The sequence below is a fragment of the Sander lucioperca genome, chromosome 17 (genome assembly GCF_008315115.2).
Source record: "Sander lucioperca isolate FBNREF2018 chromosome 17, SLUC_FBN_1.2, whole genome shotgun sequence".
NCBI classification, from domain to species: Eukaryota; Metazoa; Chordata; class Actinopteri; order Perciformes; family Percidae; genus Sander; species Sander lucioperca.
The window spans coordinates 3,513,630-3,539,204 of record NC_050189.1 but is presented as its reverse complement, the minus strand read 5'-3'; the positions used below and the strand labels follow the sequence as shown (position 1 = coordinate 3,539,204).

The 25,575-nt window shown below is 40.3% G+C and overlaps 1 protein-coding gene across 3 annotated transcripts in view; it reads right to left on the bottom strand.

The window, feature by feature from the left end:
• The window catches only part of zmp:0000000660 (arf-GAP with Rho-GAP domain, ANK repeat and PH domain-containing protein 2), a 127,818-nt gene that overhangs the window by 52,651 nt on the left and 49,592 nt on the right, over positions 1-25,575 (bottom strand). For all 3 annotated transcript variants that reach the window (XM_031289899.2, XM_031289900.2, XM_035994020.1), the window contains 4 exons: positions 20,917-21,002; positions 20,367-20,549; positions 14,569-14,743; positions 2,355-2,480 (listed from right to left, as the gene is read on the bottom strand). In XM_031289899.2, coding sequence (XP_031145759.1) covers positions 2,355-2,480; positions 14,569-14,743; positions 20,367-20,549; positions 20,917-21,002 — 570 coding nt within the window. The remainder of the gene's footprint in view (positions 1-2,354; positions 2,481-14,568; positions 14,744-20,366; positions 20,550-20,916; positions 21,003-25,575) is intronic.

Below are 25,575 nucleotides of genomic sequence, written 5' to 3'. Positions count from 1 at the left end.
TCCTAATCTATATTCCCAGCAGCATCTAGGCATGTTTTTTGCCAAACGCTAAGTAGCACAGTATTTTATTTGATTATGGTGAACTGGCACAATGAACCCCCATGCCACCTACGTCAAGGCCATTACCAAAATTGCTTGCCAAATTAACTTGTGTCATAATCTCAATTTAGCTCTCATCAGCGGAAGCATGAAAGCCTATTGGAGTTGTTTCCAGACAAAAAGTTTAAGATGTTGTAGCAGAGTGCTTTTATTAAGCCCTGAGCACAACCAATAAATTATTAAGAACTTGGGTGCATCTATAGACCATCTAACCATTTGCCTGAGAGCAAAAGGCATCCCAGAGTACATTCAAAAATACCTCATCCCTCCGTGCTCACAAAATCCTGACAGCGCTTCCTCGGGATTGAAGAAGTTGGAACGCATTGAGTTTTAAAACCAACCCCTCTGAATTTTTTAATAGCTGCAGCTGCAGTTAAGGCACCATTAAAGCACAAAGGCCAAACTCGCACGGCTCTTCATATTAAATAGATGACATAACAGAGTGTTTATCTGTCGAAATATTACGTTTACGTTTATTATTAAGCATTTATCTGAAGGGAGAAAACGTTGGAATGGTCCAGTATCTATAAGTGGTAAAAAATGCACAACAGTGACTAAAATGGACCCCGACGAAATGGAAACCTGTAGCCTAAAGTCCATCTCAAGCAGGAGCTCACTGATCTGTTGGTGGAACTACAAAACAAACAAGTCATACCAACAGCCAATAGTGTTCTTTTTATGCAATTACTGTAACGTGAGGAACCACACTGGAAAGACAAATGCTTACTTAAAGCTCCTCTAATCAATATTTCTATATCAACAATGGATTAAATTACTACTTGTAATGTAAAAGAGGTTGCTCATACTGATGAACCAACAGATAAATATTACCCAACTCTGCAGCTCCCCTCATCTTTAAGGATTGTTTCTGTATTTTTTTTTTCACATCATTGTTTACAGGATTAAGTCTTACATGTTATCACTTCATGTAATTCTTAACTTTCAAAGACACTTTTGCAATCATGTGTTTACAGCTTGTTTTTTTGTTTTTTTTTATAGTTTTGGCCATCAATTATGACAGCAATACTCTACTAAACTAACACTTTACTCACCAAATCAATTGCTGAACTCTAAGAACATGGTTGCATGTCAGAAACCAAAACAGGTTTAAAGATCTTGAAGAAATGCAAAAGGTAAGCTAATTTTATGGAAGAGATAAAAAGATGAACAGTAAAAATCATCTGGAATTTATTACCAACATTATTAGCAGTTTACTTCTACAAAAAGTGATTTGAAATCTGTCTGATCGACTGACCAATCATGTTTCTTGACCCAACAGACTTTGTTGTAGCGTGGTCGCCAATTCCCAGATCTGAGCAATTACTTTGGTGAGTGCCATATTATCATAACCAATGGCAAACAAACCCAAATTGCAATACATTGAAATTATCCTACAAATTAATAGACTCTGGTAAGAAGTTCTCCTTCTCCTCTAAGGGGCCATTTCCCAGACCTCAGCCCTGTTCATTAGCCAGCATGTACAACCACCAATGAGAGCAGAGCGTGTGTGGGTTGATGGAAATGGAGATGGATGTCTTGCCAAAGACGTAAGAGATACAGCTTATCCAAGTGGCAGGTAGCTGCAAGCTGTCACCCCAACCCAGAAACCTTCTATCCCCCATTTCTCCTGCATACCCCCTCATTCTCCACCTTCTCAATAACCCCCTTCCCCAGGGGCAGCATCCAAAGCTGGCTCCTTCTCCTAATTACCCATGGGCCCAAAAAACGCTCCAGCTGTTGGGAGAAGTGGGACCATTGCAGAGCATGAGGTGCAGCAGCAGCTGAGGAGTTATGTGTGAAATGGAACCTGATTAAAAGTTTTAAACCGCCTTAGAAGACAAAATAAGGAGAATTCAGAAGTTTCTGGGGTAGCATCTCTCAGGTGGATTTAGAAAGGACCTGTACCAAATTTTTTTAATATATTTTTATCTGAATTTTATTAACCTGGCCCTAATTTACCCTGTACTTCCGTAGAGCGTTCACTGCTGGCTCGTCTAAGAACAGCTTTCTGTCTGACAACTATTCCCAGAGGAATGATGCATTTGAAAGACAGATTCATTGATCGTTTTGACTGGACTGTTTGGTGTATGGATTAAACGATTGGCAGTTTGACAACTGACAGACTGACACTGATTGATCGTTCAGCGCTTAACTGGAGTAGACCTCTGACAAACACGCAGTTTAAATTGCTTACAAATGGATTGACGGATTGATTGGCCTTGTCGGGGGTTTGCAAAAACGGAATTTACACTAACCATCTCTTCCGCGACGGTCCAGCGTTGTCTTGGCAGGGGCAGTGGAGATGTAGAGGAAGCCATCCATGAAGAGGGAAGCGTCAGACAGGAAGGTGCTCTCCGAACACTGCTCGAGTCTGGGGAAATCTACAGTGAGGGGGAGAAACAGTAAATGAGCAAGGAAATGGTTTTCCCCAATTAATGTAATGGTGGCACCAGTCTGATGCTTCATTCGCACTAATGTATCATAAATTTACCTGAAGCTGTAATATTCAAGTACAAATGTTAAACATAATTTTTGTGTGTACGTGACCCCCCCAGAATCCTAGAATAGCATCCAATGAAAAAAATGTGTATGTCATTTTGACAATTTCATATAAGCTGAAGGGTTAAGTGGTCCTTATGGAACGTATAGAGGAAATTCTCATACCTCTGAATAAACCATTAAAAAAACCATTGGATTATCCAAAAAAGGTACAACAGGCTATATTATAGGACTATAACTAAATCAATTAAAGTGGTTCAATAAAACAGAACAGTAAGGCTATGTTGTAGTTAGGACTGATTAACATAATATCACAATATCATTAAGAATGGTTTCCCAATATCAATAAATCACAGTAAGCAAAATAACATAATAATCAGTTTGATGTCCAATGCAACAAACTGTAATTCAGTGCTGTGTATTCATAGAAGAAAAACTCAAATATAAAAATTCCTTTTGGTTGTTAATAATGTAAAATTGCTCAGAAACATCACTTTGGGAAACAACATTTTGTCTTCATAGCATCATGATACGATTCCCCTGAGAATATTTAATCACCAGCTATGGTATTAAATCTGTTAAATCAAGTATGCAATCCCACAGTGCACTTTGTGCGACACAGCATTATACAGAATATAGCATCTATTTTCTGTCAAGATGTCCAGCACTAATCCCAGATGCCATTCTATCTTATTATCCCACCCTATTATATTTAAAATCCCTAAAAAGATCTGTCAACCAGAAAACATGGATTCATGGCTCAATTATGGCACAGCGCCCCATTGTTGAAGTGCCCTTAAGCAACACTCTGGATCCCTACCAGCTTCATTATTGTTGATCCTAAACCTGAGCTCTGACCTCCATGTGGAGGGTATTTCCCTGTGGGCTTCAAGCTGCACAGTATTATCTATTTTTCCCACAAAAAGCATATAACATAATTATAAAAGCTACTGTGTGTTTAGTCATGACCTGGTCCCGTGGGCATTCAGGGGCAAAGATAAGATGTTCTGAAATAATTTCAAGGCACAAACCTCCATGTACTGTATATGCTAAAAAATAGTTTATGTTCTGTACTCTTTCCTTTCCTTTGTCCATTTAAATTAGAAGCCTTCCTCCATAATTTCTCTCCTTTTTTTCTAAACTCCCTCTTCTCATCCTTTCTTGCTAGCTTTAGAAGCTCCCCACATTCAACCTTATCATTCTCAAATTCAATTAGCCACAATTCTGGGGTTCAATTTTCTGCCAGAGCCTTGGCAATATGTTACAGATTATATCTTCACTACCTCTAGCTCGCTCATCAAGCAAGGTAAAATAACTTTAATTGAAACCACTTTTAATTGAAGGGACATTTCCACCCTTTACTGTGACCACCAACGCCTCATCTCAGGGCCACGTATCATTCCACAGAGAAAAACAATCAGTTAATTTAAAAAGACAGCTTATTCTGAATATGTGTGAGTTCTGTGTGCAGATTATGTCAAACTAATTGTGTCCGCATGCACATTTATAATCTTTCTATATTATGTATATATAATATAAATATATATAATTTTTATTATTCTAAAAATGACATTACATGGGTGGCATGTATCACATGCAAGCACCTAAAATCTTAAGTAAGTCGAGTAAGGGTAGACAATACAGCAATATATACTGTGGGACGACAAATGTGTCCTTTAGTTTATGCCATGTAATCCATCCTGTTAATATCTCACGGTGAAGCCATTGTGGGCCATGTTACCGATCAGCGAGCCAGGCTGCTTGATAATCATATTGTATTTTCAAATGATAGATTTTTGCATCAATTATATTTGTCTGATATTAAATTGATTAAATGGATTAGCCCAAAACATATACTTTGTAATGTTATATATTATTCATTAACAGTAACTTAAATGATTTTACAGAAAATATAATAATATAATACCATAAGTCCCCCCCCTGACACTTTCACAATGAAGTGAAAAATACATTTTTGAAGTTCGTTTTCGGTGTCCTTGTGTCGGTTATTAATTTATTTCATTATATGGTTAATATGTGTAAAAAAAACAAAAAAACATTGAGTATTTTTATAATCCCTCTCTTTTCTATGGCGGAATTAGCTAGTCAGCCAATGCTAGATACATTTATGTAACCATCCCCAAGGTCCAGATGAGTCATCAAAAATATTTTTACGTTTTTACATGAAAAGAAAAGAGGGAATTTGATATACTCAAAAATTATAATTTTTTCCCCCCAACACAGTTATTATTAATGAGGACTGTAAGGGATCGAAACAATTAAAAAACACTCAACAAATGCATCATCATCCATGATTGGTCTACCTAGTAGCAAGTAATCACATCAACAACACCACCATATCTGGCGTGATACAGGCATTGTTGCTGTAGCCATTTATAACGAGTGAAATATGTTTTTGATGTGATGCCAAGGATGCAGAGCCAATCAGGATCCGGGAGACATAAAGCCTGGGTGACAATAGGTGGAAACATCTGTAATCTAGCTTTGAATCTAACATGCACAGTATGTCTGCCAATAGCAGCACCATAAATACATGGAATCTAACATAATTTAATCAGCAGGGAAGTGAGTCTAACACACACACACACACACACACACACACACACACAATTTTCCAAGTACTTAGGTTGAGAGAATGTAAATAAGCCAATAGCTTGATGCTGTATCAGTTGTAACAAGGCTCTCTCTGTGAGCCTTTTAAACCGTCCCTCTGGCCCCCTAAAGCTGGACTCTGTTAAGATGGGACTGTGATGTCTGTGGGGGCGGCAGTTGAAAAGTCTGGCCTGTGCTGATTGGCTCAGTCCCCAGTGAAGGGAGGTGACATGACAGAGTGCTCAATTAGCCATCTGGTCGCCCACGGCAACGGTCACAAAGTGGTCCCTGACAAGCAGTGGACAGTGGGGTAATCAGAGCCGCACGCACGTACGCACGCACGCACGCAACATGCACAAGTCAGCTAAAGATAAAAGAGGCCAGAAGACTACATTTCCAAGTCACTAATTTATTCACTGAGCTGTTCAGGCAGAGGCCACACACAAACACATTTTGGCCAAAAGCACTTCCCTTCCAAATTAAAACCATCCACATAGACACTCAACCAGGGAAAAAAACCTTGGACTTAAAAACACTCAGCAGCTGCTTGTGACCTCCTGAGCCTCTAACAGTCCAGCGTACAGTTTGTGTATTGGTTAAAAACATAAACGATGACTACAAGCATTGAAGAAACTGGCAGAGCCTTGCGAAGTTGCTAACAACAGAGTGGAATGGAGAATTGAGATGAAACAGGGCCTCTTAGCGCGTGTGTGTGTGTGTGTGTGTGTGTGTGTGTGTGTGTGTGTGTGTGTGTGTGTGTATATTTGTGTGTTTGTGTGTTCATCTTTTTATTATCCACACAGAAAGCCTGCTGGATAAATTTTTAATGTGCCGCGAGATTCAGAGATTCGAGGCATCAGGGATGCTAGGGTGGCAACAATAAAACTTCTTTGGCTCCAAATCCATAGTGTGTCATTTAAGAAGAAGCAGAATGATGTCAACAGTAAGAGGCATTACTGTTTAGCTTGGTTTTACAGTACAATGGCCTCCTGGGTGAAGTGAAGCGCCGCCATAAAACACAATTTACATGTTTACATTGCTCTGTTTACAGTTTAGGCATTAGCTGATGCTTTTATCCAGAGATTTACAGTGAAATAGCTGGCAGGGGTTCACTGTCTTGCTTCAATACACAAGTTGTTCACAGCAGAAATCTTATTGTAGAATTTTTATGAGTTTAGCATTTTACAAATAGTTCTAATGGCAGAGGTTTGTTGAGAAGTATGGCAGTGCTTTCTTCTGAGAGGCACCAAAGTATGGAATTATACACAGTTGCTTTAAAGCAGCACTATTTAATATTTACTATAACAACTTTGAGTTGATATATGCACTGCTCCCAAGTGGCCATTGTGACTGGTGACTCATCACTAAAACAATCTTTGACATTTGTCAGTATATAGATGGTCGAACATAAGACATTGTCCAGTAACATGGATTTAAAGCCAGAGGTACATCAAACAATGCATTTTACATCCATCTACAAGATTTCAAATGACATGTCAGTACATTAGAGTTCAGGTGCAGGATACAAGTCAGCATTTACCACATAAACACAGAAAACTAAATCCGAAACATTACTGTGTAAATAACTTCAGAGCGACTACTCTAATGTAGAGGAACCAATAATGGGAACCATTAATCTAATATGTTTTGTCATCAACTGACATTTCTGAAGATTCCAAATGTATTACAAAAAGGACTTGGTAGGTGTGTATTTTGTATAAATGAAGCCAGCACATCGGTGTATTGGTAGTGAGGCCAAGTGGCAGATGGAGTTCAGTTGTTAATGTTACCCACCTGCAGCGTTTAAGAACCAATTGCCAACTTGTCTTTCCAGTCAGACAGAGACCAGTGGCACCAACACAGAGAGTGACATGTCCAAGGACTGAAACTTCTTTTGCGTGTTAATAAACTGCTCATTGGCTAAAACAGTCCTCTACGTTGTCCATTTAAGCCATAGACCTGGATGTGACAGCAACACTGGCAACATCAGTATACTCTGTACCTCTTAAATTAGCCCACAAGATTTGGGAAATGGACACATTTTGGGATTTATAATGCTGATTTAGGTGTGGAGAATTTTTTTACATTTACAGTTTTTTACGCTTTTGTCAATAATGACTTCCAATTTAGGCTTTTCAGAGACACTGATTATTGGGGGAATTTCAAACCCATTGCTCTTCACTTACTGATTTGGTTCCTTAACTACTATGACTTTATATAAGTATTCAAAAAGTTGTAACAACACAGATCCAAGTGCAGTATCCACAGAATTTGGTGGCTGGTGTCTTATCCATCACCATGTTCACACTGGCAAATGACAGGACAGACACTGGTGACAGAACAGTTAGACATGAGTTGTACCAAAATAGATTATTTTGAAAAATATTTGACGTTGGCAGTGCATGTTCATTTTTAAAATTCAGCCTAAACAGCGCCAAAAATGTTTCTAATCAAACCGTGTACTATATACATATTTTTAACTTTTATCTATGTGGCTCATGTAGCCTCTAGAGTATAACATTATAGAACACACTGGACAAGAAAAATGATAAAGGAACCTAAAAATACACAAGAAACCACCTCAGTGGAGGCCTTTGACTATAAGGAATAGATCCATCATTGAAGCTGCCCTCAGGGGTTCCTAAAATGTGACGAGACACTGCCTCAGAGAGCTGCCATTGGTTTCTTTTAATGGCATATGGGATGGGGATATGTAAATGAACATACTCCTGCAGTATCCCAGGGTGCTTTGGGCGAGCAGGTGTGGGCGGGACAACGAGGTCCGTCGAGGCCTGCACATGTACATGTACGCAGAGAAAAGGAGGTAATGAGGTAACTGTTCTCTGCCATAAGAGGATGTCCTAATGCTGGAGCTACAAATGAGCTGCTGTGGAGCAAAGGGACAGTGGAGAGGTTCTGGGAGATGCAGGCTGACAGCTTTGTTTTGATACACTGTATCCAGGGGAACTGGACGGTCTTCCTATTTTTATTTTTACAAAGTGGGAGTGTGATTAACACTGAAGAGACACAGTTGCAATGTTTTCTTCAAACTAAGAGGTACTCCAATTTACACTTGTTGTGAAGAGTAAGGATTGTTCTGGGTGTCTGACGATAGTTTATTGACGACTTATCCCAGTCTCCCACCAGGGGGAAAGTGAATTTGGCAAAGAACCATATTTGCCGACATTTTATTCAATATAGTTTCTGGTTTACAGCACCATGTTGTGGTTGAATGAAGGCCTGAAGTGCACCCTTGTTGTGGATGCTTGCTTTATAAGATAAAATAAAGGGAGAAGAACTAAGCACAGTCACCACAGGTACCACCACATGCACATATTGCCATGACAGCAGACACTGCAGCAAACAAATAAAAAAACAAAAAACTTTTATTTAGACATGGGCCAGTATGAGATTCAGGGCCAAAAGTACGTACGTTTGCAAATGTAGCGTTATCAGCACCATGGCCAACCCGCAGAAAGAGCACGCTGTGATACTTCAGCTTACGTCGTATTTACCAAACCTTCAGTTCATCGGTTAATCAGCCCCTTTCTCCGCCCACTATACCGTAAACTGTGCGCATCTTTCTATCATGGATCAGCCACCAAGTCAGTCAAAACAGCGAAAACAATGATTTAGCGATAACAAAGTTGATCTGCTTGTTTATTAACAGCTTGATGTGTGTTATTTCGGCAACAGTGGTAGGGAAATGTACGTATTGACTAGTGCGCTGTAGTAAAGCATTAAGTACTGGTGCTATGATACGGCTGAGTGCAGACTGCGATATTCCCACTGCTGATGCTATGACTGTTTGAAATGATCCTGATGCCAATATTTGTAACGTAGCGAGGAGTTTAACAACTGCTGGAATGGAATGTGAACGCTTAGTCGGAGATTTGATGTGATCTTTGATTTCTTCCAGTAACTGTAATATTGCATGGCTGCTTAATCTGTAACGCTTAATGATTTTGTGTTCCCTCAACTGAAAAAGTGTGATCCTTGTGGCAAAAATCTTTTCAGCTCATCTCCTTGGCCTATGTCTTCGTCTTGTTCGGATTACTGCTGCCATTTCACCAGGAGGCTTATGCGACGAAACCCGTTTGCGGCTGGTTTACACCTGCTTTTAAGAGGCGGAGAATTTTCACTACAAAATAGAGGTGCACTGTCACAGGCGTTTTTTGTACATACCGCAGAATACATAATTAGGCGCACTTTACGCTTCCCCTCCCATCTCTTTATGGGAAACTCCCACTTTCCCCTTTACCCTCCCAGGAATGCATATGCATGACACGGAAAAGCGCAATTTGCCATTTTCAGTCCCTGCAACAGGCAGTCTGTGCTTTTACCTCAGTGCGGCCTGTTTGTACATACCTCGCTATGCTTTTACGCACACGTTGCGAAACAAATACGGCTGAAGTGGGCGCAAAAGCGTTAGTACATTTGGCCCTCTGACTGTATGATAACCTTCAGCAAAAATATAATCAATGTCTGAGTAAAAAACTACTTTTTTTCCATTGAACACAATATATTTTATTTTTAAACACACAGCACACTGGCAGGGAGAGGGATTTCTAAACTGCATTTTCTGTCCTTGAAGACTCATAAAAAAAGTTCATACCACAGGAACGGTATGACGGTGTGATTTTGAAACTGTTACTTTTTCAAACTGTGGTATACATTGAAACCGGTAACCGGCCAGTGTATCTGTCCTTATGTTACCTTGCCTGTATGGAACTTCAACTGTAACCCAAGGCAGAAAAACACAACTCTGCACTCTGTTTTGTCCTCGATATTGGTTGCCTTTATTCTTCCCTCTATCTTCCCTCTGTCAACACCACGCTATACAGTAGGGATGGTGTCATATGGGTATTGAATTGTTCCTAGTTTCTGCCAGACATAACTGAACAAGTTCAATTTTTGTTTAATCAAAAATTTCACAAGTCTGTTTTTTGCAAACTCTGGGGGCTGCATGCACAAAAACAATGCAGATTTGACTTTCCACAGCTTTGTGTGATGTGACAATGTGTCCGACAGTAGGAAAATGTCAAATAGGGAATTTGGATAGTGTTTTGTGCAGAGCCTTAATCTTTTCAGCACACCATAATAGTCTATTTCTTCACAGTTTCACAAATTGTATTGGTAGATAATTGTTTTAATATTATTTTACCAGATTTTTAATCCTGCTAGAAAGGATTGCAGTGTACATATGTCATCTGTACACTAGTGTTGAAAACACACATGTTCGATATGGGTGCGAATCATGATACGATACACGACACATGGCTTACAATACCGATAACATCACGATACAGCAATTCTGCAAAAATCAATGTATTGCTAGACAATCGGTCTAACTATGATTACAAAATGCCCGTGAAAAAGTTAAGTGCAGGTTTTCTCTTTTAATTCACTGCAAGTCCAAACTGTTAGAAAACAGCACAATTATGCAGCACAAGTTTTTCAGTCTGTAAATTAAAATGACAGAACTATAGAGCAACTGTGACGAAAACGTAAACGATCCCAACCCATTGAAAACCTCTTCCTCTAGTTAACGTATGTTTAAGTTTCCCTCATTCATGTGTTGAGCGCCACCTTAAGGGGCCATGAAGTAGCGACGCTAGGAGCAAGGAAATCTATTTAGAGCGCCTTTTTTTTTATTAATTATATATCGATATTTGGCACCAGCGTATCAATTCTCATATTGCATGAAGTACAACGATATATTGCCGTATCAATATTTTGTCCCACCCCTAATGTTTGATCATGCTGTAAACACACACACTTATTGGATCAGTCAATACTCTATCATGTCTCATAATACAGTATATTGTACAAAAGTACTTAATGTTAGGTGGGGGGGATCTTTTGCAAAAAGATCATATCACAACCTTGTTACCTTGTAGGGCTGTAATTTTTTTAAATATGAAAATTAGTTTGGTTGTACTGTTCAGTAACTTGGAAATAGTCTTAAAAACCAACATGAAAAAGAATCGTGATAAGACCGTGATCCTGCCTGAAATAAAACGTGATATAATCTTTTTGCCATATCGCCATCCCCTAACCCTGGGTGAACATCATGTGTCACTTTCTTATTGTCACTGCCATATAGTCCCAACTTGTAGTGCTGCACTGACTTTTTATAATAATAATAATAATAATAATAATAATTAGAATTTGTATAGCGCTTTCATGGACTCAAAGTCACTTTACAGGGCAGCCTGTAATCGAGCAGTCGCAGCAAGTGGGGAAGTCCGCGCCGTTAATCTGGCCTTGAGCCGCGGACATTTAAAATTTACTTCTACGCCGTAGTCAGACCAATGTTGCCTGCAAATTATTCAAGACCGTCGTCCCCACCAAGACTGGTAATACCACAAACTTGTTTTACTACCTTAGCTGCGCTCACCCTTTGGAGCACAGCCGAATTTGGCAGCAACGTCCAACAACATCTGCAACACCGGACAAGTAGCAGACCACCATGGAGAGGTACTCTGCATCAGTGCCTTATGACAAAGCATCTAAACGGTGCAAAGAAATAACAGAGGCAGTGGCATATCATATAACCAAAGACATATCATATAACCAAAGACATCCCCCCCCCCACCACCATGTACGGTTTAGGCTGTAGCGTGACTTTTAGATGGAGAAAAATATTAACTGTTACTGTACTGTACTGTATCAGGTTTGTTTTTTATGTTACATATGTAAAGTCTACCTCAGTTCCTCACATATTTTAAAACACTTCATTCACCAGAAGGGGAATCAGCTTGTGAACTTCCTAGCACTAAACTTGCAGAAAATAGTTCTTCTCAGGTCTCAGGTTTCTCTGTGTTTATATTTAACACGTTGCGCTATTTTATTACACTTTATTAAGCATTTCTTGCGTATTCTTTAATTTTGCACCTTAATGTTAAGAGATAATTGTTAAGTGTTCATTGTGATTTTAGACTTATGTTTACATTTTGTTTTGTTTTCCATGGTTGTGTTGACATTTCTGCCTTTATAACTGAGGGGATTATAATCAAAGGAAGGAAGTTTAAAATAAAAATATTTAAATTGAATGTATTTTTCTCCTGGTCCTTATTTTAAATAGGTCATAAAAAATATCAATAATTATCGATATCGACCAATATGAAACACTTATATCATGATACAGTTTTCAGCCATATCGCCCAGCCCTACTTCCGGGATTGCTCCGTTGCCGACGAAAATTCCGCTGGATTTCCCTCATTTAGTCCGGATATCCGTTGCCTTGGGCTTCCTTTGTGTTGGCATTTTAAACTCCAGTCGATTTATGAGGACTATGGTTAACCTTTTCTCAGATCTCTGCTGACAGACAGCTAGCTAGACTATCTGTCCAATCAGAGTATTCTGTTGCACGACTAAAACAACTTTTGAACGTACACGTTCCACCAAGACAAGTTCCTTCCCGATTCTACTTTACAGCGGAACCGTGGCTTTTCCTGGTGCCTAGCACCGCCCAAGACGATTGGGACTGGTTTAAAGAAACGACAATAAACCAGAGCACGTTTTTCTCCCATCCCGGAATGCTGTGTGGACTCGCCAGACTCTTCTCTGCAGCACTGCGGTGGAGGAAGGTCTGGCAAAGTGAGACAAGGTTCTTGGTAACTTCCCTGACATAGGTCCTTCTTGCCTGCAATAGTTGGTCAGTTTAGTTGGACATGCATCTCTATAGGAAGAGTCTGGTTAGCTCCATATTTGTCAGTTTGTTAATGATAAAGCCCAACAACCTCCAGACACATAATGTTGATCGCCTGTATACTACACATTTTAGGACAAAATCACACGTGTGAATGTGTGTGTGTGTGTGTGTGTGTGTGTGTGTGTGTGTGTGTGTGTGTGGCCGTCTCTCTCTCTCTGGATGTGTGTCTTCTAGCACACCTCCCAGTAATGGCCATCAACAAGGCGACCAGGTGACCCATGCTAGCAATTAGAAGTCCCTAACAGTCTCGGTGCACAGATGCAGCGCATACATTATGTAAAATACAGTCCCTGAGAAAGTCTCCCCCCGCCCCAGCCAACGGCCTCTCTCGCTCCTTTAATCTAATACATTCTTATCAGCCCTGTGTGCAACCACACAAACAAAACATACCCGTCATAAGGGAAGCCGCACGACACAGCGCATCTGTGCCGTGCCTCCGATGCCGGGAACATGAGGTGGGTAATACAAAGGAGAGTTGGGGGAAAGTAGCAGAGAGACGGAAACAAAGAAAAATAGAAATAGAATTGTTTTTACTTAAAACTCGCTGGCTTCAAATTTGTGGGTTTTTCTGCCTTCATTTCCGATTCACGGCAGTGGGGGAAAAAACCTCCCATTGTGCTTTTATAAATGTGGCAGCACAGCGGTGAGTATGCGTTTTAAACATGATTGGCTTGTTAAAGTACAAAGACAATGGGCTGAATATATGTGGCGACAAAGGTTGTAAAAGTTCAACTCAACAACTAGTTTAAAGGCCTTTTTTACAGATTTATGTGCGTGCGTCAGCTCCGTTTTCAGGTCTGTCCAGAAGAATATGAGTTATTCTTTTTCATAGCTACTTTATGTGGTCTAGAACCTCACCTGGGTTGAACACTGGTCATGAATGTTTCCTGTATCTTAGCTGAACCTCAATTTCCCTTTTGTTATTGAATGAAAGAGCATGCACAGTAATCGTGAAAAATGTATACTTTATATGCTAAAGAGCCAAACCATAAGAAGCTGATTAAACGGTGCGCTTGTCTGCTCTAATGTAAAACACTAATGTTAGCATGCCCGGCTAACTCGCTTACAACATACAGTAGTAAGCGAGCAATTACTTGCAAAGCCAGTGAACATATTGTTAGCCAACTACATTCAAACAACGTACAGGATTGACACATCTACAGTGTGGGAACCAAACGCCACTATATTAGAGTTTAAGGTAACTGCTCTTTTGTTGGTTTGTGGAAATGTACACTAAATGCTAAAGTCCAAACTCAATAACTGAGATAACTGATAATGCTAACTTTTTTGCCTGGGATATGAAGCTAGCCTCCGTCTTTATATCATCAATGAAGCCATCAAGTGCATATTTAAGACTGTTTATTTTTTATTATGAGTCATCTGGAAACATAAATAAAAAATCAGCTGGAGAGAAAGTTTTAAGCCAATATGGAGTTAGTATAGATTAGCTAGCTAGCTACAGCTAATAAAAACTGGTAGCGACAGTTGTCATTTCAGCAAACAAAACTGGTGGTTATCAGCTATAATGAAATCAGAGACCCACTGTTTTAAACAATTTTCAAGTGGTATATCTGCCACAGATGTCATTGCAAAGCGCAATAGGGGGACTGAACTTTTACGGGCCACCTATAGTTGCTTACCAGAGAGTTTGTTCTGGTGCAGGAACTCCATCTGAAGCCTCTGTCCAGCACGTTGGGCCAAGAGATATGGGGTGGAAGAGGTTGGATCCCCGGTGGTGCACATAACATCTGCCCCACTGAACACCAGAGCCATGGTCTGCAACACGTCAGGCAACACCACAGCTGCACACAGGGCCTGTACACACATAAAAACAGGATAAAAGAGCACATGAACAGTTTCTCTGAACTGTGCTTTCGCTCAGTCTATGGGTTCCATGAGGTCGCAACCATTTAGACAATTCTTCAATAATGAATGTGTAGGACAATGTGTTTGACACATTAGTAACTCAGATTCCTAAGGTTGGTTTTAGTGGTCACAAATCTTATTCACGCAAGTCCACCTGTCACTTAAAGTTTCCTGGTGTGATAGACTAATAAAAGACTGAATAAGTGCAGTTGCGGCTCATTGCATTTCTAAGTAGCTTTCTATAGCTGGATTAATACCTTTAAAATGTTCACATCCCAGACAATGAGCAAATGAAAATCCATGGAAATGCGAGCATCGTCTCACTTCCTTGTGTAGGAGGAGCAGCTTGTGGTCGCTCCGTGTGTCTATGTGTGCATGCCAGGTTGATAGAGGACAAAGAGTCTATAAAGTGGCGTCAGAAAACCACATAAAGTTTAGAACTGAGTTCCACCCGCTGATCTCAAAAGAGAAGTTAAAATAAGATCAAACTTTAATACTCCCGAGGGGAATCATTAAATCTCTAATGCCTATGAAAATGGAATATAGCAAATAAGAACAGGACAAATGGGCCATATTAAATATAATGAAACTAAAAGTTTTAAAGAGAAATGTGGGAATAAAGGCATGAAATACAATGAACTGAGCAAACAGCAGAGCAATACATGGAGCGAATATTCTGTCTGAAAACATCCAATATGCAAGATTTGTACAATATGAAACTGAAAAGACAATGTCACGAAATATTTATGTTAGGGTTGTTAATCGATTACAATTAATCGCATGAGTGTCCTTTTATCTGTTCTAAATGTAGTTTAAGGGATATATATTTAAGTTTTTAAAGCTCAAGTGGTATTTGAGGCTTGTTAGTAATTCAATTTGCATCGACAGTACATGTAAATAGCTTTAGTCTTGTAGAGAGAACCATCTGGAAGGGCTTTGAAACTCAACTTGACATTCAAAATAACCTGTTATTTATCCATTTCTGCTCAAGGAGCTTTGTTTCTGCTAGCCATCCACTCCCGTTCATGGATGTATAAGACCCGTAAGAGCCGCTCCCGTTCTGTGTCTCGTCTTTGTCCCAGTGGACCTAACCGTATTCTGGGTTTTACATTTTGTGCCATCTAATTCACAAAAGTCCAAATTTAGTCAAATTGGAGGAAGCCTGGGAGAAGTGGAGTTGAGCCATCAAACAGCATGCTGTGATAGGCTGAGACACCGGTCAATCAAATACATCTCAAATACTTCTACATAAACTTTAATATCACCTTAATGGAAGACTACTTTTCAAAACTTCCACCAAGAACAAAAGAGATACTCGGTCATTTCTGACTATGTATTTCTTCTTATATTCCTATATTTTATATCTGTCTCCTTTTACAAATGTGCTTTAGCCTTGACTTTCATACAGACTGAATGTTCTTTACAGCAGCCAGTGGTTATGAGAAAAACTGCTGCTTAAAGCACCTCTGCACTGGCTTCAGCATTCACCCTTTGAGGTTGGCACTTGGTCCCCTGGGGCCTGTTAAACAAACTTTTGCATCTATAAATACATGATGCTGAATTCCTCCTTTTGCTGAAAACCATACTCTTATATGTTGTGTCTAGCCATGCAGACATGCTTTGTAAAAACTATTCACCTGTTTCACATGGTGATCCAGCTCAGAGAAGCAAGATTAAAGAGTCAGAAGAATACAGTCTGACGAAGGAAAATATTTTCTCTCTCAGTCTGTCTCTTTCTATCAGTCCAGTCAATTAATGTGACATTGTGCACGATGACCCGCAACAAAGTGGATCAACAGAGAAGTCAAATGGCAAATGGCGGAATATCAACGAGCAACCTCTCCTTTCATCGGACTTGGAGCGAGTCAGTAAGCTGCATCGATCCACCACAAACAAGCAAGATCCGTCTGAAAGTGAGGCACGGTGAGGCTGCGCATATACACACACAAGCAAAGCACACACACAAACAAAGCACCTATCAAATATAACCTGCCCACCCACACAAAGGACCTGCACATGGATTCATTTATTTCTATCTATGTGCACAGTTTCTGCAAAAATGTATTCATTTTTATCAACAGAAAACATTAAAAAAAATAAATTATGTGAAGATTTGATTAGTTTATTCACTCACTGTCTTTTCCTTTGTCACATCCACACTCAGGCACACAACGCAGGGTCAGATTATGGCAAAATAGTCCCATGCAACCTGGCCTTATTCTGTATCATCTCTGGAAATGACCTTCCATGTCATAGCAATTACTGCAGCCGCTAGAGGGTTTATGTGTGTCTGCGAGTGTGTGTGTATGTGTGTGTGTGTAATGATATAAGAAGGTCCTTTGACACCCCCCTCTCTAGGTCATGTGGCCTGTGGAGACTCTGTGGAGGTCACTGGGATATGAGCTTCTAATGGGGAACATGGGACTAAGCGACGGAGAGAGCAGGATAAAGAGAGGGCATGAAATGAAGAAACCGGATACAGAGAGAAAACATCTCTACTGAATAGTGTAATCATGCACGGCTGAGATTATGTTGGAGACATATTGATGCAGTCGGCATAAATCACTTCACTACCTTTTTATTTTCATTTCATTACTTGAATTGACACTTTAAACGGTAATTTACTGTATGTGTTGAGTGAGTTTTATGACCCTGTGCCCGTTAAACTTGTTGAAATGCCATCACATGGTTACAGGGAATCGGTTTTATATAGCTTTTATTTTTTCACATTCATACTTGTGTAATGGTAAGTAAGTGTGACACAGAACTGGAACCATGTGTCAAATGGGATTAGACTCAGTGTCCTTGTTTATGTTAAAAATACTTTTTTGTATTTTTGTTTATAGGTTGCTTGTGATGTATTACTTTTTGTTAAGATAAATGAAGCTGTTTTAAATTACTACAGTTTTATTACTGTTATTAGTATTTTAGCACACGTACACACACATATGTTGTCTCATGGTGTATGTAATGGCTCTAAGACATACTGATCCCTGTTGAGTCCATTTATAAAGGCAGACTAGACAGGGAGAAAGCAAACACAACCATGCACTGCAAGCATTTCTCTCTCTCTTTCTTCCTCACTCTCTTGCTCTCATGCCACACACACACACACACACACACACACACACACTTCTTTTGCACTGGTCAAACCCTTTTAGGCAGCCACATTTTCTGTGTCTGTCACACTTCCTCTCCTGCAAAAGAAACTCCCACTATAACAGCAAATTCACACATTCTTAGTGGTACAGCATACATGTTCACACAGATGTACACACCACACACTCCCACATACACACACACACACACACACACACACACGCAAAGGCCAGCAAAGCAGCAATAAAACCAACCCAAGCGTTTCTGTTGTGGATCCTAATCCACTTTTCCACTTAGCTAGCTAGTACATCTCGTCCTTACTCCTCCTCCCCCCCCCCTTCATTCCCTCCACATCTCCATCCCTCTCTTTCTACTCAAGAAAACAATACAAGTGGGCTGATCTGTGTAAATGCTGACGCAGGTGAAAACTTTGCTGTTTGGAGGCTCAGTGCGTGGTGCTTTTAAGAACCTCTTTCAGAGGAAGCCAAAAAACAGCAGCAATAAACCCTAAACCACAAACCGGAAGAGAAGGCCTTAGCGTCAACCTGCTTCCACTTGAAATTGATTGGACTTACCCTTTTGGCATTATCAGACATATAGCGCAGTTTTACTGATGGTCAAAAGGTCAGAAAAATTTGGACTTTTTCAGGTTCAGGGGATTAGCTAATAGAGTTCGCCATGTGCCATGTTTCTTAGAAGTACAGATGGAGCTATTGTAGATGCCGACTTATCACCGTGGGTTGGTGAACTTGTGCTGCACTTTACTACGACCCTAATAGAAAAATACTTGGGTAACTAAAAATAGAAAAGTACATTTAATGTCTAAAGTGGAGATATTCCGTGTTTTTTTTTACACTTCTAACTGTGGTGAAAATCACCGTCTCCAGATTTCACTGTCTAAACGATAGTAGGGTGGAAGTATATCAGAGCTTTAAAGCTTAAAGTATGCCGTGGGAACATTGTAACAGCAAGGGACAGCTAGTACATCTAAAGAAATGCAAGTTGTTTGTTACTAGCCAGTTTTATACTAGCTAGCACAGCTGAGATATTTTGGATAAAAACCTACAAAATACAACCAACTATACTTTTTCAATGGCCTCCATAACTGCAGATATTCTGACATTTCCAGTCAGGTATACACATTGAATTTTATGCACAGATCAGACAGATCCAATGTATTTTGATATGAAATGCAGTTCAGTACAGCTTCCAGGTAGAGAGTGCAGGATTTAGAAAGAAAACAAACTTCTGGCACAAGTCAGCAGACTGATGTAGTCAGTGTGTACGAGGCGACACTTATAGGCAGTCAATGAACTACTAACTCCAACTTTAATGTTGAGGATAACTTGACGGCGGTGAGGGAGTCGACTGTACTTGCACCACATCTGCCCTACTTGTTTACACAGAAAAGCAGACAGCATACTGTTGAAGTGAATAAACAAACATGTTTGGCATATCTTTAGAAAAGTGCTGAAAGTGGGTGTAGGCAAAGTATTTTCTCCTCCCTTGACAACTACTGGTGAAAAAGTGATACTCAACTGTCTGTAAAAGATGACAGAAATAACTCCTAAGTGTGAATAAGAACAAACTAAAATAAATTAATATGTCTCCAAATTAGCAGAATACTACGGAGCCCCGGAGGTGAGATGGAGGAAAAAAAAGAAAAATCGAATGAAAAAAAAAAAAAAAAAAAACGAAGGAAAAAAAATAAATAAATAAAAACACGTACTGGGGGCAAACACTAAACTCCAGATCTCGACTTTCAAACTCCAGATCTCGACTTTCAAAGTGATCCAGTCCAGATGTCAGCGGGAGGCGGAGATTTCCGGCCGGGGGCAGCGTGTCCTCCCCCGGGCAGGAACACAGCTTCGCCTCGCTGCTGCGCCGGTCCCCCGGTCATGTCCACCAGACTCCCCTTAAGAAACCTGTGATTTAAACTTCAGCAGCCTGTGAGAGTCCACTCTGCTCAATCCTGGTACTGGTTCTCCCGGGCTTCCCTTCCTTCCAACAGGCCCAGCAGTACGGCCTGGGGCTCCAGCTGCGTGGTGTCGGTTTTGGCTCCCAGGAAGCAGGCAGTGAGCTCCAGATCCTGCAGCCGCAAACGGACTCTGCATCCCCGCACCGCAATAGCGCCTCTCCGTCCGCCTGCCACCGGCAAAGGCAATGGAACTTTCCGCCGAAATCGACGTACAGGTCGTCCTGGACTACGTGGAAGATCCTCCCGACCACCACTGTGTCTTTGTCCGGTCCCATCTGGATCAGCAGGAAAGCTGACGCAGCGAGGAAGAGCTGCCGGCAGCAGCGTCTCTTCCCCCGGGCAGGAACACAGTTGCCCCCCGGGGCGAGATCTTTTTTTTCCCTTCGATATTTTTTTTTTTCCTCCATGTCACCTCCGTGGCTCCGTAGAATACTGGTTAATACCCAAAAATATAGTTTCTATAACGTCCATTTTGAGTCTTTATGAAAGGTGTACCTGGTTCAGCTGTTCCAGATCATGAAAGCTATCCAGGATCCTGCGGTACTTCCTCTCCCTGTACTTCCTGCGGATGAACGTGGCACGCTGCTCCGCCGAAGCTCCGCTGTAGAGTTCCTCCTCCAAGGGAAGATTAGCAGCCCAGAAACTGTTAGCGTTCCCGTTCCCCACCTCCAGGAAGAGCTGAGGGGTTAAGGAATATGGAGAGGGGACAAATACAGGTAAGAATCATTTGCAGATCTATTAGTAGGGTTTGAAATTCAGATCTGCCAAGCCCTAAGTAGGTTAATGTTGTCTTGGCAACAACACTTGAAATGGATTTGTTTTTCAGGTCTTCTAAGCCATTTGAAGGTAAGCAAGAAACAGTAGCTAATTTTAAAGGCACTGACTACCACAAACCCAGTTGAATACTTTTTGAAAATATCATAAGTGGTCAAATAGGAGTCATGTTAAACAATTTTTTTTCACTACATTGGATTATATTGTGCAAAAACTTTCATATCCAGTGAGAACTCATGTTGTTCTCACTGATAAGGAAAACAGTATGTACCTCCACTAGCTCATTGCTCCAGATCCTGCTGTCCAACTTCAAGCTCCGCACTTTGGAAATACTTGGGCCAAGGGAGCGGTGCTGCCCTGGTACACAGGAAGTCATCAACATGAGTTCACAGATACACAAAAACACATACACTCAGAAATGTATACAACCTTTAGGTTTATGAAACCTTTCTCAATTGGATTTACTCGTAAATGCATGGCTGTCAGGCTGCGCTTTTAGTTTCTGAAAAGTTCACATGAAAATAACTTAAATTAACATGTACATATATGCACAGAAATCTCAGCAGTGTGCGCACAAACACACACCACATGTCAGTGATGGAATAAACAATAAACAGGCAGTTACAAGACGGAGAAGAAGAGCATGACTGGAAGCTCATTCTCTCACTCACAACAGACATATTTAGTCCCCTCAGCACTCATAATTGGAAATGAAAGCACAGAACGAGGGCCATTAATTGCTAATGAATCATGAGTAATTCATTGTGTTTGTGGGTCGGTTTATTTGGGTGAACGAGAGGCTTCTAGGGTTGCTTATGGCCAAAGACGGAGCATACATGCATAATACATTAGGCAGAAACGCGCTGTATGTGTGACGTGAATTATTGTCCTGTGTGTAAAGGCGGATCATTTTAGATTAAGAATTGGCATGATCTCATTACTGTCTTCTATGCTCAAGTAGAGCAGCTGTGAATGAAAATGTGGGGTCATAAGCTGTAAACAGGCCATCTTGACACAGATCGTGAGAGCACGGACATCAGACATCAGAAAGATATTAAAAAGAGAAACTAACAAGGAAATCATTTTTGATAACAAGTGATTATGATTTACTCTACCTACTTTAGGAATACTGGTGTTTCATTATGTCAATACTGAGCGGAACAAAACATTAAATTAACTGACTAATCTAATTGCTCTCACATTGGATTTTGAATATAATATGCCAAGCCATATCCCACTGTGGTCAGGCTTGATATGATGAAATACATTAAGGACAGAGGACAGTCTACATGCAGCATTATACTGATATACTACTACCACTATTGTTTTCTATTTTGTAATATTGTCCACATTCTTTTTTTTTTTTTTAAATTAGAATCAGCATCAATAGCTATATACCTTTGGTTTTGTAGTCATATGATTTCAAATGTTGCAAATCCAAACTGTAATATTTTTAAGGCAGTCTGTTAAACTATTTAAACTGTTGGGATCATTTGGCGCTAGCAATATGTACAGTTGTGTGTCGTCTGCATCGCTATGAAAATTTACACTGTGTACTAATGTATCAAATGTGGCGCTTAGATAGAGGAGGCATCACTTACACCATACATTTATCTTTAAGACTTTAACTAATGCAGTTGAACATAAAAAAAACCTGACAAGGGAGAGAAACACTACATTCTTGCTGCAGTCCAGATGTTATGCATGATCAAATGTTCTCATTTTCTCATAAAATAATTTTGAGATTTCTTTTCATATTTTAACAAAGATCTAGGAGCAATTGAATATGCTGGTTTAAGCTGATTCTAGTTGTGGTTTTGTTTTAAACAATCAGCAGATTTTTGTTTACAACTCACCAACAATAATATAATGCTCCTGTACATGCTGGTCTGTTCTCAGCGATAGTGTGTTTCAGCTGAACCCTGCGACTATAAAAAGATGTTTCCTTTTTCCCCTAACTTATTAAAATATATTGTGAGAACAGTTCAAAATATTCTGCACTATGCATATTCATTTATTTATTACTCTGTGTCACCTCCTACTGTGCAATATGTTATTTCTATTCATCCGCATCTTACTCATCAGTATATCTGTGTATTTTTTTCTATTTCTTATAATACTTTTTGTATTTTTTTTTTCCTATGTCTATTTAATGTGTATTTGTGTTATTCTGATGTGTGTGAATTTTTCTTTTGAGCTGCTGTAACAAGGGGATTTCAGTGTGGGATTAATAAAGTCTATCTCTAATAAAGTGTCAAATGTGGATGCATTAGTGTGTTCAGACTTCAGTTTAAGGGCGTTTTCACACATGAAAGTCCGAACCCAGGTCCAGACCAAGGTTCATGTTTTTGTTACATTGTATACATTTGATCCAGTAACTTTTGGTTTCACACTGCAGTTATGCAAGCGCACTAAAGATCTATACGTGACAAAACTACGTCCTGCCGTCATCACATATGTGAGCTGCGTCTCCAGATACTTATAATTGATTGGTTTGTAGACGGGCTTCCTCGTCCTCTCGTATCCTCTCTCTGTGTTGGAGTTTTTTCAGCTGCCTGCTGCTCTCCCCTTACTGCCGCGGCTCTTTTTGTTTTGTTGTGATGTTGAGAAGCAAGACACGGGAACTTTCTTTCTGGAGAATTTATTCAGAGACAAACGGAAACCTACACTGTACATTTACTACCACTTAACAAATAAACTGCTGATGTATTCGCAGCTCTGATAGCCGACAGCTGTCTGCTCTGAGCGCGTTCACCGTCACTCTCACTCTCTCATGTAGCCTACACACTAAGCACCAAGCTATTCCTTAAAGGAGCTTCCCCGGTCTTGTAACACAAGGAGAGCCTGCCAGAGCTTCTTGTATTTAGTCCGAAAGTCCGAACCATCCAAAAAATGCATTCACACTATAAACGAACCGGACCATGGTTCAGTTTGGTCCGGACCGAGACCACCTCTTTTTAATCGGACCAAAATTTGGTCTTTTGATCCGGACCGTGGTCCGGGGGAGGTTTCACACCTGTAATTTTGGTTCGGATCAAACTGAAAAGTCCGAAAGTCCGGACCAAATGAGGTATGTGTGAAAACGCCCTAAATCTGTTTGGTCTCAAAAGTCCAGCTTGAAAAATAACTGTGACAGAGAGTGAAACTCTGGGCGCCTGCTGCATTTCTACAGCCACACATCCGCTGAGCCTTACAGGACCATTCACTCTTGTGTAAGGGTAATGAAGCTGGAAAAAGTGTGCATGCACACAATCCTCCAAGTACATGGTGAGATCTTCACATATAAATAGCCCTGTTGTAAATGTCTTCATCTATGTGATGAAACCAACAAAACACACAAAAGGGCATTCCCATCACAGCAGCTTTGGCAAAAAAACTGCCCAGCACACTAAGGATTTCACCGCCAATTAAAAACTTTCCCAGTGACAGTTCTTGGGGCACTTTTCCAACCCCCTGTACTTGTGTGCCATTTTCCCCTCACTCAACGACGAGTCAGGACCAGAAAGAAACAAAGCAAAGAGCACTGCATTTGTGCGTTACCATGGCAACTGTTGCCAGCCGATGAGTCTACAAGTTGCATCCTAGTTAACAGCAGCTTGTTGCAATTCCATGTGTGGAGAGGGGGCTCCCAGTCTTTGAAGTAAAGTCATTTCGCTGGTTGGTCGGGTTGCATAGTGGGAGAAAGGGCAAAGAGAGGGAACAAAAAAAGATATATACATAGAGGGACAGCTTCAGTTGTTGGGGAAGTAAAGTTGCTGAGGAATGAGGGTTTGACTAGTTTAAGGTTCTGGACAAGGGCTAATGTCTTGGGTTAACCATTGCAGAGAAACACCAATAGGAGGGGAAAAGAGACAATTAGATTAAATAAGGTCATAAGTCAAATGACTATGTGTAATGTAAAAGGGCACACTTAAGCACTTAAGCGATGCGGACCGTAGGTCGGTAAGCATCACTGAACTGCCAATATTATGACGTTAAAGTGCTCATATTATGCTCATTTTCAGGTTCATAATTGTATTTAGAGGTTGTACCAGAATAGGTTTACATGGTTTAATTTTCAAAAAACACCATATTTTTGTTGTACTGCACATTGCTGCAGCTCCTCTTTTCACCCTGTGTGTTGAGCCCTCCGTTTTAGCTACAGAGTGAGGCATCGCACTTCTATCCCATCTTGTTGGGAGGTGCACATGCACAGTAGCTAAGTAAGGACTACTAGCCAGTCAGAAGCAGAGTATGAGGGCGTGCCTGGCTAGCAGCTAGGCGAGCATTATAACGTGTGTTACAAAGTGACGCACGGTCGTCACAGAAGTAAAGGCTGGACTACAATAGAGCTGTTTGGAGCAGTTTGTGAACAGTGTTTTCTATTGGAGATGGTAAGTCCCTTTGGGAGAACTTTGGGCTTTTTCACTTTGTAAACCTATAACAAAAAAAGGTATAAAACACAATAAAGGAAAGGGGAAAAGCCAAAAAGCATAATATGAGCACTTTCAATCAAATCCTCGGTTACCAACAAAAGATAGGTTATAATCAAACTGTATTTAGATTGTGGGGCAATTCGCTCTCAGAATAAAAAAAGCAACAAAGACAAATTTCTAGTCTTTTCCTGTTTAGTCAGCCAGCCAACTTAAGCTAACTTTAGCTTCGTAGAGAACGCGGGAATAATTACCGCCAATATATACACTAAACTGCTTTGCTAGCTCAAATCCTGTCATAACTATTTAGCTCTGTAGCAGGCACAGCTGATTCAAACATTTCCAGTGAAAGTTAACTTCAGAGCGTAGTAACAAATAAGTTGTTTGATCCGATGAATCACTTTAGAAACATTAGTTGGAGAGATTTTGTGTGTTCCACTGTAGTTCCTGATTTACATGAATACAAATGTTTCAAAAGGTTTTTAAATTCAACTCCGTAAGGTTGACATAGAAATGTG